General features: G+C 50.5%; 1 protein-coding gene across 2 annotated transcripts in view; it reads right to left on the minus strand.

Annotated features, from left to right (window-relative positions):
• Positions 1–1424: 1424 nt before the first annotated feature.
• TCF7L1 (transcription factor 7 like 1) overlaps positions 1425–11633 on the minus strand; it is a 150434-nt gene continuing 140225 nt past the window's right edge. Inside the window, exons 5-12 of one of the 2 annotated variants that reach the window (XM_040623252.1) lie at positions 8042–8174; positions 6947–7049; positions 6618–6701; positions 5750–5893; positions 4871–5030; positions 4678–4785; positions 3866–3941; positions 1425–2801 (exon numbers count right to left, since the gene is read on the minus strand). In XM_040623252.1, the coding sequence (XP_040479186.1) occupies positions 2368–2801; positions 3866–3941; positions 4678–4785; positions 4871–5030; positions 5750–5893; positions 6618–6701; positions 6947–7049; positions 8042–8174 (1242 nt within the window). In that variant the 3' untranslated portion in view covers positions 1425–2367. Of the gene's footprint in view, positions 2802–3865; positions 3942–4677; positions 4786–4870; positions 5031–5749; positions 5894–6617; positions 6702–6946; positions 7053–8041; positions 8175–11633 lie in introns of both variants that reach the window. The other variant, XM_040623251.1, reaches the window with a different exon arrangement.

Consider the following 11633-nt stretch of genomic DNA (forward strand, 5'->3'; position numbering starts at 1 on the left):
AAAACCTGGCAAGTACTCATAAAAAGGCAAGCGAAGCCTGAAGTATTTTATCAAGTCTTAAAAAAAAAAACAAGAGAAAAAAAAAGAGGAATGAAATGTTAACCCATGCTAGAACGTGCCAGCCCTGGAGAACAGTGAGCTAAGGGTGGGTGGATTAGGATTCCACTTACACGGCCTATTTGCAATAGGCAAATTCATGCAAAGCGCAAGTGGCTGAGAGGTCACCAGGGGCTGGGGGGAGCGGGGCTGAGGGGGGTGATGATTCAGTGGTCATATCGATTCTGTTCAGGGGGATGGAAAGTTTTGGAAATAGAGGTGGTGATGATGCAACACTGTGAATGAAATGAGTGCCACTGACTGTACATTTACAAATAGTTAAAATGGCAAATTTATGTTACATATATTTTACCATCAAAAATAAAGGAGGGGCGCCTGGGTGGCTCAGTGAGTTAAGCTTCCAACCCTTGGTTTCGGCTCAGGTCATGATCTCAGGGTCTTGAGATGGAGCCCCACGTGGGGCTCTGCCCTGGTCGTGGAGCCTGCTGAAGATTCCCTCTCCCTTCCCTCTTCACCCACCCCTCCCATCTCCCTCTCTAAAAATAAATAAGTAAAGCATGTGACCCTCGACTTCAGGGTCATGAGTTCAAGCCCCACATTGGATGGGAAGCCTACTAAAAACAAAAAAACCCAAATACATGCACACGCACACACGCACACAGAAAAAGTACTATATGTTGTATCATGACATTTATTTTTTCATTTATTATTATTTTTAATATTTATTTAAGTCATCGCTATATCTCACGTGGAGCTCAAACTCCCTACCCAGAGAAAGGAGTCACATGCTCTTCCAACAGAACCAGCCAGGCGGCCCCATATGATCCCATTTAAATGACGTGTCCAGGGTAGACAAATCCAGGGACAGAAAACAGATTAGTGGTTGCCTGCGGCTGCAGGGTGTGAGGGCAAGAAATGGGGGGTGACTTCTAAAGGGTCTGGGGTTCCTTTTTGAGGGGATGAAAATGTTCTAAAACTGACTCTGATGATGGATACACAACTCTGAACATGGGAAAACCCAATGAATCGTATACTTTACATGGATAAATTGCATGTTATGTGAATTACAGCTCACTAAAACTGTTACAGAAGAAATTGTGGTGCTAGGTACCATGCAAAACCACTGAAGATGCCCTTTACACCTTGGCAATTATAAGAAGAGAAAGGAAAACACGGAATCCTCTCTTTGGGTCTCAGTTACCGCTACCGACTGGTCTCTGTACATTTGAAGCTGGCAGTTGGGTTGGATTTTTCTGTCAGGCATGTTTTTGTATTCTTCTCTCCAACCCCCTGCAAAAATCTAGCACAGGGCTTGCTATGAAGATGGGGACTTGACTCAACAAAAGGACTGAAATACTCAGAAAAGGTCTTGCAACTGCAATTTTATTTTCTTTTGTGAAAATAAACAACTGGAAGTTTAAATTGCTCCAAAAAACCCCATAAAAACAAAAAGAAATACACACAGAAGCATGTGAGGTGACAGGGGAAGGGAGGAGGGAGTTCAGACCTTTGGCAGATTGTGCTGGCACTGACCCAGGGGACAAGAGCCAGGCCTTGGGGCCAGGTCCCATCTGCCGCTCTGGGACTGTGAGGGGAGGTCTTGACTGGTGAGGGGGTGGCACAGAGACTTCTTCGCCGAGAAAGTGGCAGGCACCTTGAATCCCTTTCGCTGTGGGGAAGAACCATTTCAGAGGACCTCTCTGCCCACCCAAAGCTGGAGGTTGTTGCGTTAGGGCCCACTGAGGGACAGGGGATGCTGGTGGAGACAATCAGGCAAAGGTGGCTTCTCACGTGATGGCAGTCTTACACTGGGCAGAGGACGAAGATGAAGGCAGTTGAGCAAAGGAGAAAAACTTGGCGGGGTCAAAGGGAACGTCCAGGAACGGGATCTAGATGAAGTGGTAACAGGCCAGAAGTCCAGCCATGGCCGACACGCGGACCGGGAAGGGGAGGGGGGCTCGTGGGGCGCTGAGAAGAGGGAGCAGGGCAGAAAAGGAAAGAGGTAGAGAGGAAGGGGCCTTCTGCCCAGGTCCATCCACCACTGCACATACAGGAAGAATAACACACTACTTTTCAGTTCTCTTTCTTTTAAAGATTTTTTTTTTGTTGTTTTGTTTTGTTTTTTAAAAAAAGCCTTAAGATCAGCTACTGGTTACATCTACAAAATGTAAAGTGCTGTTGTTACCAGTCACTTTACAGAACAGTCCAGAGTGGTCAAATATTGACCAATAAAGTTTCCTTTTCTTTTTTTCTTCTGAATCATTACTACTCGATGAGTCACTTGACAGCCTGCATAGGTCAGGGGGCAGCTCAGTGGGCAGACTTGGTGACCAAGGAAAGAGGCTGGGCCTGGAGGACTGGGAGGGCCTGGTGGGCATGGAGCGCGGCCGGGAAGGAGGGGGGAGAAGTCAGCAGAGCTGTGGGCAGGGACCCGAGGGGGAGCGGCCGGGAGAGGAGCGGGGGCTGGCTGCCCATCTGGCCAGAGGAGGTGGCTGTCGCCTTGGCGGACAGGAAGGCAGCAGAGTGTAAAGCCAGCTGGGCCCGGCTCTCCGGCTTGGTGGTGAGGGAGAGGGGCTGGGCTTGCTCCGAGTGGGTCGCCGCAGGGGCAGCCGGGGACGCCAAGGCTGCGGAGGGGGTGGCCGGGGAGTCCAGCATGCTGCCGTGGGAAGAGGCAGGGCTGTCACAGGACTTCTCAGGGGGCAGGTACTGAACACATGGCTTCTTGCTTTTGGAGGCCAGAGCGCCTACGGGGACAAAACACAAGACTGAGCAGCGAGTACTGAGGGTGAGGTGGGATACAAGAACGCCTACTGGGTGGGAAGCGGGGGTGCTTTCAAGATGAGGAAGCCACACTGAGGGACGCCCAGAGCATCGAGAAGGGCAGTGCCAAAACGCCAAAGACCTATTCGGTATCTGACAGGAGGGAAAATAACTCCGGCTGTCATATCCTCCCCTTCCCTGCCTAAACCTCAGCGCTTGGGGACACGGATCTCCATTCGATTTGCTGTGAAATCTCGGGCTGACGGTGCTGTCAGAGATGGCGTGGCCCCCGCTAGGCAGGGAGGTGCGCGGTGCACTTGGCACACACACGCTCTACTTCTGTGCACTCCCACGTAAACAAATACAAATCGTACCAATGACAGAGAGCGGGAGGGAGAGAGAAAAGAGATTAAAAGTACTTTAGCTGGTACCAGCAGTTCTACACTTGTCCGGAGTGAGCACGGGACGAGAGGTCACCATGCTGGGTGTGACTCCGGTGTGAAAAGACACAGTACATAATTCCGGCATCAAGTGGCCCCGAAACCAAGCAAAGTATTTCTTTGGGTGTTCAACCAACCAAACCTTGGAGGAACGCCTGCTTCTGCTGGATTCACGAATAGGTGGTATGTCCATCTCTAATAATGTGCCCCTTCCTGAAGGAATTCCAAAGGTAATTTCAGCCACCATTCATTTTTGCCCGGTACATTGATTTCAGAACCCTCAGATGAGACGCGACTCAACTGAACTGAAAAGCGCCTAGGTTTCGAAGTGGGAAAGTGCTGGCATTAAATCCTGCCTCCGCCACTGAACAAGCAGAGTGACTGGCAAGATCCACCCTCTCTGAGCCTCTTAATTTGTCATCTCGGAAAAGGGCGTAATAATAACACCCACCCGAGTATGCAAGAGGCTCCCATGAGGCAGAGGCCCTGAGAAGGGCAGCTGTGATGAAACCGCGCTGTCGCTGTACCCTACAGAGACCCCGGAACGATGCACGCCAGGTGCCCCGGTGACGGCGGCTGGAAGAGCCAGCACCCTCCTAAGGACTCACCCTCAGCCTCTTGGACTTGCTGCTGGGACTGTGTCTGTGACAGCTGCTTTTCTCTCTTCCTCTTCTTTTTCTTACCCTGAAAATTACGGCCAAAGAAAGGGTAACCAGGGGGCAGAATAACTGGTTTTTCAGGGGGACTCCCAGATACGAAGTGGCGGAGACAGGCTATGGCCCATACTGCTCTTGACCCTCCAGTCTGGGTGAGGGAGCTGGGGGTGGAGAGGAGCCGCTCGGGTCACGCACCCATAGAAGCCTCTGCGGAGGCAGAATGAGCCTTCCTGGAATGCGCCCTCCCTTCCCCACTCAATTCTTCCCTCCAACCCGGTGTCCTGGCCTTCCTGGAAGGCCTCGTCCCTTCAGTGCCCTCAGGCTTATTTTTCCATTTCCCTCCCTGGAACAGTGTGGTTCTGGATCTTTTCTGAGGGGACTCAGGCCCCACTGAAAATCTAAGACCACTCTAAAGCCCCTTACCGGAAATAAAAAGCAAATGAGAACAGACATACCAAAATCTGTCTAGTTTCAAAGAGTTATTAGAAAGGCCAGCTGAGGCTCCTACATGGCTCTCTGAGCCCGGGTTCAGAGCCCTTGGCTCGCAACACCCTCACCACCGGAGCTCAACACAGCTCGCACTGCGTCCAAGGGCTGAGTCCACTTCAAAGGAGAGGGGTCCTCAGGACACCAAAGCCATGTCCTTGTCGATCTCCCGACAATTAAAATGCCTGCCTTGTTTCTCGAGAAACACTCGTCCTCCCTGGCCTTACGCAGCCCCCGCCCGCTCCCCGCTGCGGCCCTCCGGCCCGACGGACACTTACGTAGTTGTCGCGGGCTGACCAGGTCGGGTAGAGCTGGGAGTGAAGCTGCCGCTCCTTCCGGGCCAGCTCATAGTACTTGGCCTGTTCTTCTCGGGACAGGTTGTGCCACTGCGGAGAGAGGGTCAGAGGTGACAGGGGGTGCAGAAAGCAGGGGACGCAGCCACGCGCAGCCCCGGACCAGAGCAGACCTTACCTTTCTCCCCAGGATTTGGTTAATGGCCGCGCTCTCCTTCAGGGTGCACTCGGCCACCACCTTGGCCCTCATCTCTTTCATATACAACATGAAGGCATTCAGAGGCTTCTTCACGTGGGGTTTCTTTTCTTCCTCCTTTTTCACCGTGACTGGTGATTTCCTGGGAAGTCACAAAGCTGCTGGTTAGCCTGTGCCGGTGGTCGCCCAGCCCGCGGTCCCTGCCTGCCACTGAGGCCAAGGGCCACCCGCTCTGGGGAGGGGGGACGGGCTGCTTGGGTGCCACCCTTTCAGCCCCCGGGCATCCTCCACAAGTGGGTCCCAGCCCTGGGATGACCTCAGGCCGGGTTCTTTGAAGGGCTAGGTCCCTGAGGAAGGAGAAGAGGGTGGTGGTGAGGGACGCTGGCCACCCGTGAGAGGGAGGAAAAGGGGCAGGGCACTTTGGGCAGAAGCAAGAGGAGTGTCTCCTGCGCCAGGGGGCACCACTTGGGCTTTCCTGCTGGCTTTATGGCTCAGCGGACAAAGTCCGGGCCTTGGTGACAGTCTCCGCTAGGCCACCAGTGGCCACGTGACCTGGAGAAAATCCTCCCTTCAGGGCTCACATTTGCCTGCGTATGGAGGAGGGGGAAGGAAGCCAAAAGCGTTCTCAGGTTCTCTTTCAGCCTCTAAATCCTGACTGTCGAACCTTCCAGACTGCGAGCAAAGAAAGATGTCTCTCTCAGAGGATGGGAACACAGAGTCAAGGGAACAATTCCTAAGAGAGGAGAGGATATGGCTGAGGGAGGCTGCTGGCTGCCTGCTAAATGCCACCAGGAGAGAAAAATAAATGGCACTGGCTGCTCAGAGACCGGCCGCCCCGCATCCAGGCCGCCTGATACTCACGCGCTCACGGCCGGGCTGAGGCTGGGGGGCGCTGGCTCCTGCTTGACGATGGGGGAGACGATGGCGGGGTGGGGAATCCCTGAGGCGGGCAGACCAGGATGGGCCGGAGCCACCATGTGAGGAGAGAACCGACTGGAAACCAGGCTGTGTACCAGGTGGGAAACAAGCGACAACAGAGGGGTTCAGGCTGAATGCTTGTCACCCAGCAGAGGACATGGTAGCTGCCTGCCCTTATGGCAGAGCTGGGTAAATACCTCTGCTATGGCAGCCTTTGAGGAATGGGAGCCCGTTCACAGACCCCGACAGAACCAGGTTTGGGGAACACCCAACAAACCTCCCCTTCCCCCACAAACGCACAGGGTTCCTGTATCTGATACTGGAAACAGGTAGGATGAAAAACACAACAGAAAGTGTAGCAGGCCAGAGGCCGGGGTGCACAATGGGGAAATAAGGGCATATGCTGTGGGCTGCACTTCCTCTGTCACCAGAGGTGCCCTTGTCAGGTAGATCTGGCCCCGAGACAGAAGCCCCCTTTACTGTTCCCCTTACAGGAAAAACGAATCTCCCAGTCTCTGGCTTCCACAAAGCCTGGTATGTTGGGGGACGTGGCAGGAGGCTAAGGGCTAGGGCTTTGAAATTCTTCCCCTAGAGAGATGGGAAAAGAGTAAGCCGAGTCCGGGTCTCCATTCCGACCATGGGGCACAAGGAGGCGCCTTAGCCAAGAGGCGTGGGGAGGAAAGGTGAGCCCATGCCTCCTAGTTTAGGGCCAAGAGAAAGCTTTTTTAATGGTCAGAAATGGCAAGGACCCTCGTAGAGGACCATGCCCTGCAAGGCCACTTTGCACACACAGCCCCAGTCCCAGACTCACCTGGACATTGAGGCGTTCATGGCGAGGGCAGGGTAGGGGTGCCGGAAACCACCAGGAGGGAGGGAGTACATGGGCTGTCCTTGCCTGTAAGGGCCAGGAGCAAGGAAATCTGGTCAGCATATTGGTTAGAGTGGGACTGTTCAGGACAGGGAAGGAGAAGGGGCTGGGAAGAAAGGATGATAAAGGGCAGGCAGGAGCAAATAAGAGTAAGAGCCCTGGGCTTTGGTGAGAGGACCCCACTGTAGGGGGTGGGGGTGTGGCCGCAGGTACAGGACGCAGAGCAGGACAGAAGGAAGGAAGGAGGGGAAAGAAGGCTGTGAGTTCCTTACTGTGGGACGAGCCAGCCGAGGGGATGGGGGATTTGTCCGACAGCTCCAGGAGACAGTGGGTAATACGGAGACAGCTCAGATGGGTGAGGGGGCCGGGGGATTCCTGCTTCAAAGAGACATGTGTCAGTCTGTTCCCTGGCCCTACCACAACACCCGAAAATAACACCAAACCGGAGGTCTCTTGCCCCTGGTCCCAGGTGTGCTGGAGCTTGGAAGGCCTTTCTTTCAGGTGGCCCTGTCACTTCCCCAGCTCTGCTGGGGTCAAGGACATATTCGGGGAAGACAGGACTAACGCGGCTTCTCTCTGGCTGCATGGATCCCACCTCTGTCACCAGGAGTAATTCTAGCTGCTTATATAGGAGCCGTCCGAGAAAGGGACGGGAAATCCTGGACTGAGAGACCCAAGATATCCCCCAGAGTCATCTCCTAACTGCTCTTCCTCTAGAAAACCTGCCCCATTCATGGAGAAGTAAACTGGGATTTCTAGTCCGCATCTGTCCTCCTCCTTATCTGTAACTTACAGCAACTGTGATTTCTCTAAAGAAGGGCTCCAAAAACGCTTTGAGCCGTGACCTCTCTGAGAATCTGATGAGGCTCTGTCTCCTAGGGATGGACAGTTCCGGTGAACAAGTTAAAAAAATAAATAAAAGCCACTTCAGCCCTACTGCTTTATAGGTATACTTAGAAGTCAGGCTAGACCGGTTACTTTATTTGAAAATGTTCAGTATAAGGCAAAGGTCTTGGTTAAGGGAGGCACAGCCCACAGCTGCGGTAGACTTCAAGGTCAACACAGATTTCCCTCCACTTCCAGCTCATTGCACCCCCAAAGTATTAAGAGATTCTCACTGTGGAGCATTGCCTCATATAATTTCGTTTTATCCTCACAATGCCTCTATGATGTGAAAGGGACACAGGAAACATAGATGAAAAATCTAAAAAGGCTAACGTGAGTGGGCAAGGTTATGGGCTCTTGGGGGTTAGACACCGACCTGAACCCAGGGCTGCCTGATTCCAGGGCCATGATGTTCCCCGAGAAGACAAGCTTGCCCTACTGGAGCTCTGCACGGGGGCCAGCCTGAGCTCTGGATGACTCACCTGTCTTTGGATCGATCTCTGGGGAGAGGTGCGTGGGAGGGGAGCCAGGGGAGAAGTGGTCGTTGCTGTAGGTGATGAGGGGCGTCAACGGGTGCATGTGATGCGGGGGCTGAACAACAGGAACTTTATTAGACTGAAAGAGAGAAAAAGACGAGGTACAGTTGCCAAGGAGACGGAATCCAATCTGCTGTTCCGTACTTGTTCAACGCGTGCCAGGTATTTTCCACGCAACAGCCCACCCAGCCCTCAGACAGCCCCGGAGAGAAAGGAGCAGTCTACACAGCAGGGAAAGAACCAACAGAATTAGAGGAGGGATTACATCCACCCTCCAACATCCCCTCTTCGAAACAACATACATTCACCTCACGTACCCTGGGCGGTGCTCAGTGCTCCAAGCTACTGTGCTCTGTGTAATCTCAGTGAGGTTTAAAAGGTTCGACACACCCTTTCCAAATAAATTTCAGAGAAATAGTAGCTCACAAGTCCCAGTCTGAGACTGGGAACGGACCAGTGGAAATTGTCCTCGTCAGACCCCATGGAACCAGCTGTCATGTTCCGGCTTTACAGACACAGTCCAAGTGCACTTAAAACAGGTCTCTCTGTAGCACTTCAAACACTGCTAACCTAATTACCACACTTCCTTCAAAACACCAGCAACTGTAAGAAGTACCAGGATTTTATAGAACTATTAAGAAGGAAAAAACCCCTGGCATGCCATTGACGCATCCTGATTTCAGATATTAAAATGGGAAAAACCTGTGTGTCCTAGAATGGGTACACTGAATTAAATTGTTCTAATCTCATCTGACTTAACAATAAATAGTTTTATTATAAAAAGAACTATAATTTTTTTAAAAAGATTTTATTTATTTGAGAGAGAGGGAGAGCTAGTGCACAAGCAGGGGAAGGGGCAGAGGCAGAGGGAGAAGCCTGGCTTAGCAGGGAGCCTGACTCGGGACTTGAGCCCCCAGGGACCCTGGGATCATGACCTGAGCCAAAGGCAGACGCTTAATTGACTAAGCCACCCAGGTACCCCAAAAGAGCTACAATTTATCAAGCACCCCACTATAAGCAGCACGAGGCAATACATCTACTCATTATAACTTAGCAGAGAAGTTATGATTATCCCCATTTGAGGGATGAGAAAACTGAGCTCAGGAAGATTAAGTGGCTTAGCCCAGGGCACAGAGCTAATAAATGGCAGAACTGGATTCATAGCAGCCCTTTACGGCTCTAACAAACCAGAGTGTTTTCTCTGGTAATACCCGCATCCCCAAAAGCCCAATCAAAGCCTATCTGTCAGAGAGAAAGAACTGGCATACATTTTTTTTTTTTTGCATAAGAAGGTAAATGAGTTACAAATGGAGAAAAGATTTGCTCTAAAAAGAGATCTGCAAGATGGATAATGATTTGGAGGCAGCCCAAGGGCTAGAATTCTAAACCGCTTCTTCCCATTTGAATTCTTCATTTCATAGAGCCTGGGAGCCCTTTTTTCCTTTCTCACGGTGCGCATTTGGTGCTCATAATGCAAACTCTGGTCTGTACGTCTATGTATCCATGCTGACGGTATTCTTGCTCTATTTCCAGGAGACCAAGCAGAGACAAGAGGCAGGGTCCTGGAGCAAGGTCCCCAACCAGGAGTCCGGCTCCCAGACGGATGGGAGGCAGAGAAGTCAGACTGTTCATAACCATAACCACTAGATGGCGCTGGCACATGACCAGGTGCTTTGAGAACGGCGTGGAACAACTTCCTATCACCTCCCAACCACAGTGGGCTCCTTTGACATTGCCTACAAACTCTAAAATTATTTCCTTCTTATTTTTTCCTGTTTCCTTACTTGCTTTTGAAGATGTCTCCATGTATATGAACATATAGAGCAAATAAGTATAAAAATTATTTTAAGGTCAAATTTCTTGGAACCTAATGTATCTAAATGATGCATTTGGGTTTCCTGGAACAGCTTTGTTCAAGGGATGATTTTTAGTATCATAAAAGCAACAGAATTATTACTAAAGTGATACTAAATGATAAAATAATTACACAGAATGATTACAATTTTTTTTTAAAGATTTTACTTATTTGTGTGTGAGAGAGAGAGAGTGTGTGAGCAGGGAGAGGAGCAGAGAGAGGGAGAGGGAGAAGCTGACTCTGCCGAGTGCAGAGCCCAATGCGGGGCTCGATCTCGCGACCCTGAGATCATGACCTGAGCTGAAATCAAAAGTCAGATGCTTTAACCGACTGAGCCACCCAGGAGCCCCCAAAATAATGACAATTTTTAAAAAAATACATACAACTCTATGTTTAAAAAAAAAAAAAAAAAGACTAGAAACACACCAAAACGTAAACAGTAGGTATGTTTGAGTGGTGGAACTATGGGTAATTTTGTTTTTCTTGCTTCTATTTCTGTATTTTCCAACTTTAATTATTGCCTATATTAAAAAGTATACTTATAGTGAATACAGAAGAAAGAAATACAAACTGTATTATGCAGCATTTAGAAAACACGATCAGGGGCGTCTGGGTGGCTCAGTCAGTGAAGCAACAGACTCTTGGTTTTGGCTCAGGTCATGACCTCCGGGTGGCGGGACTGAGCTGGGCTCCAGGCTCCGTGCTCCATGCAGTCTGCTTGAGAATCTTCCCCCCGCCCTCTCTGCTCTCGCCCGTGCTCATGCTCTCTCTCTCTAAAATAAATCAACAAAATCTTTAGAAAAAAGAGAGAGAAAAGAAAACATAATCACAGTAGCCTAACCCAGCCCCTATTCTCATTTTGATATCCCCATTCATTTCGACTTCTTGGAGACCCGGTTTTTCACTTACATCGATCTATATCATTTATAGCCATCTTTTATTAGATTAACATTTCCAGCTTTTTAAAAAAGAGTTTTTTCTTAAATTTACTTGAGAGAGAGCAAGAGAGAGAGCACAGAGGGAGAGGGAGAAGCAGAACCCTGCTGAGCAGAGAGACTGATGCAGGCCTTGATCCCAGGACCCTGGGATCATGACCTAAGCCGAACACAGATGCTTAACCAACTGAGCCACCCAGGCGCCCCCATTTTTCAGCTTTACTGAGGTGTAACTGACAAATAAAATTGTAATATATTTGAAGTGTGCAGTGTGATTCTTTAATATATATATCTATACCCATCTAAAAATACTTCACAGTATTATGAAATCCTGACTGCCCACGTGCTGTTATGTCTGGCTTATCAGAAGCTGGCACACAACCCTGAACTGGCCGTAAAGTACGAGGCAGGGAAATGTGAGTTATGTGAAAAAGTGTTAGCGTCCTCATGTAAATGCTCTGAGTCATTACTGGTTCTCATTAGGTGGCATCATTGTCTGGAAAATGGCCTGGGAGGTGGTGGGTTGACAGAAAGAGAAAGGAGGGTAAACTCTTCCTAAGTCAGCCTGGGAAGAGGCAGTCTCTGGGTAATAATCATTGAGAACTGCCCTCTGGAGCTGACCCAGGGAAGGCTCTCCCTGGAGGCTACGAATTCCAGTAAAAGTTCCGCTCTTTTCTCCCCTCAGCTGCCCAGAGGAGCAGGAGGCCTACAGCATACCCTCAGGCCAAGGGTAGGAATGTCGGGAACC

The sequence above is a fragment of the Ursus maritimus genome, unplaced genomic scaffold (genome assembly GCF_017311325.1).
Source record: "Ursus maritimus isolate PB19 unplaced genomic scaffold, ASM1731132v1 scaffold_6, whole genome shotgun sequence".
Classification (NCBI taxonomy): Eukaryota; Metazoa; Chordata; class Mammalia; order Carnivora; family Ursidae; genus Ursus; species Ursus maritimus.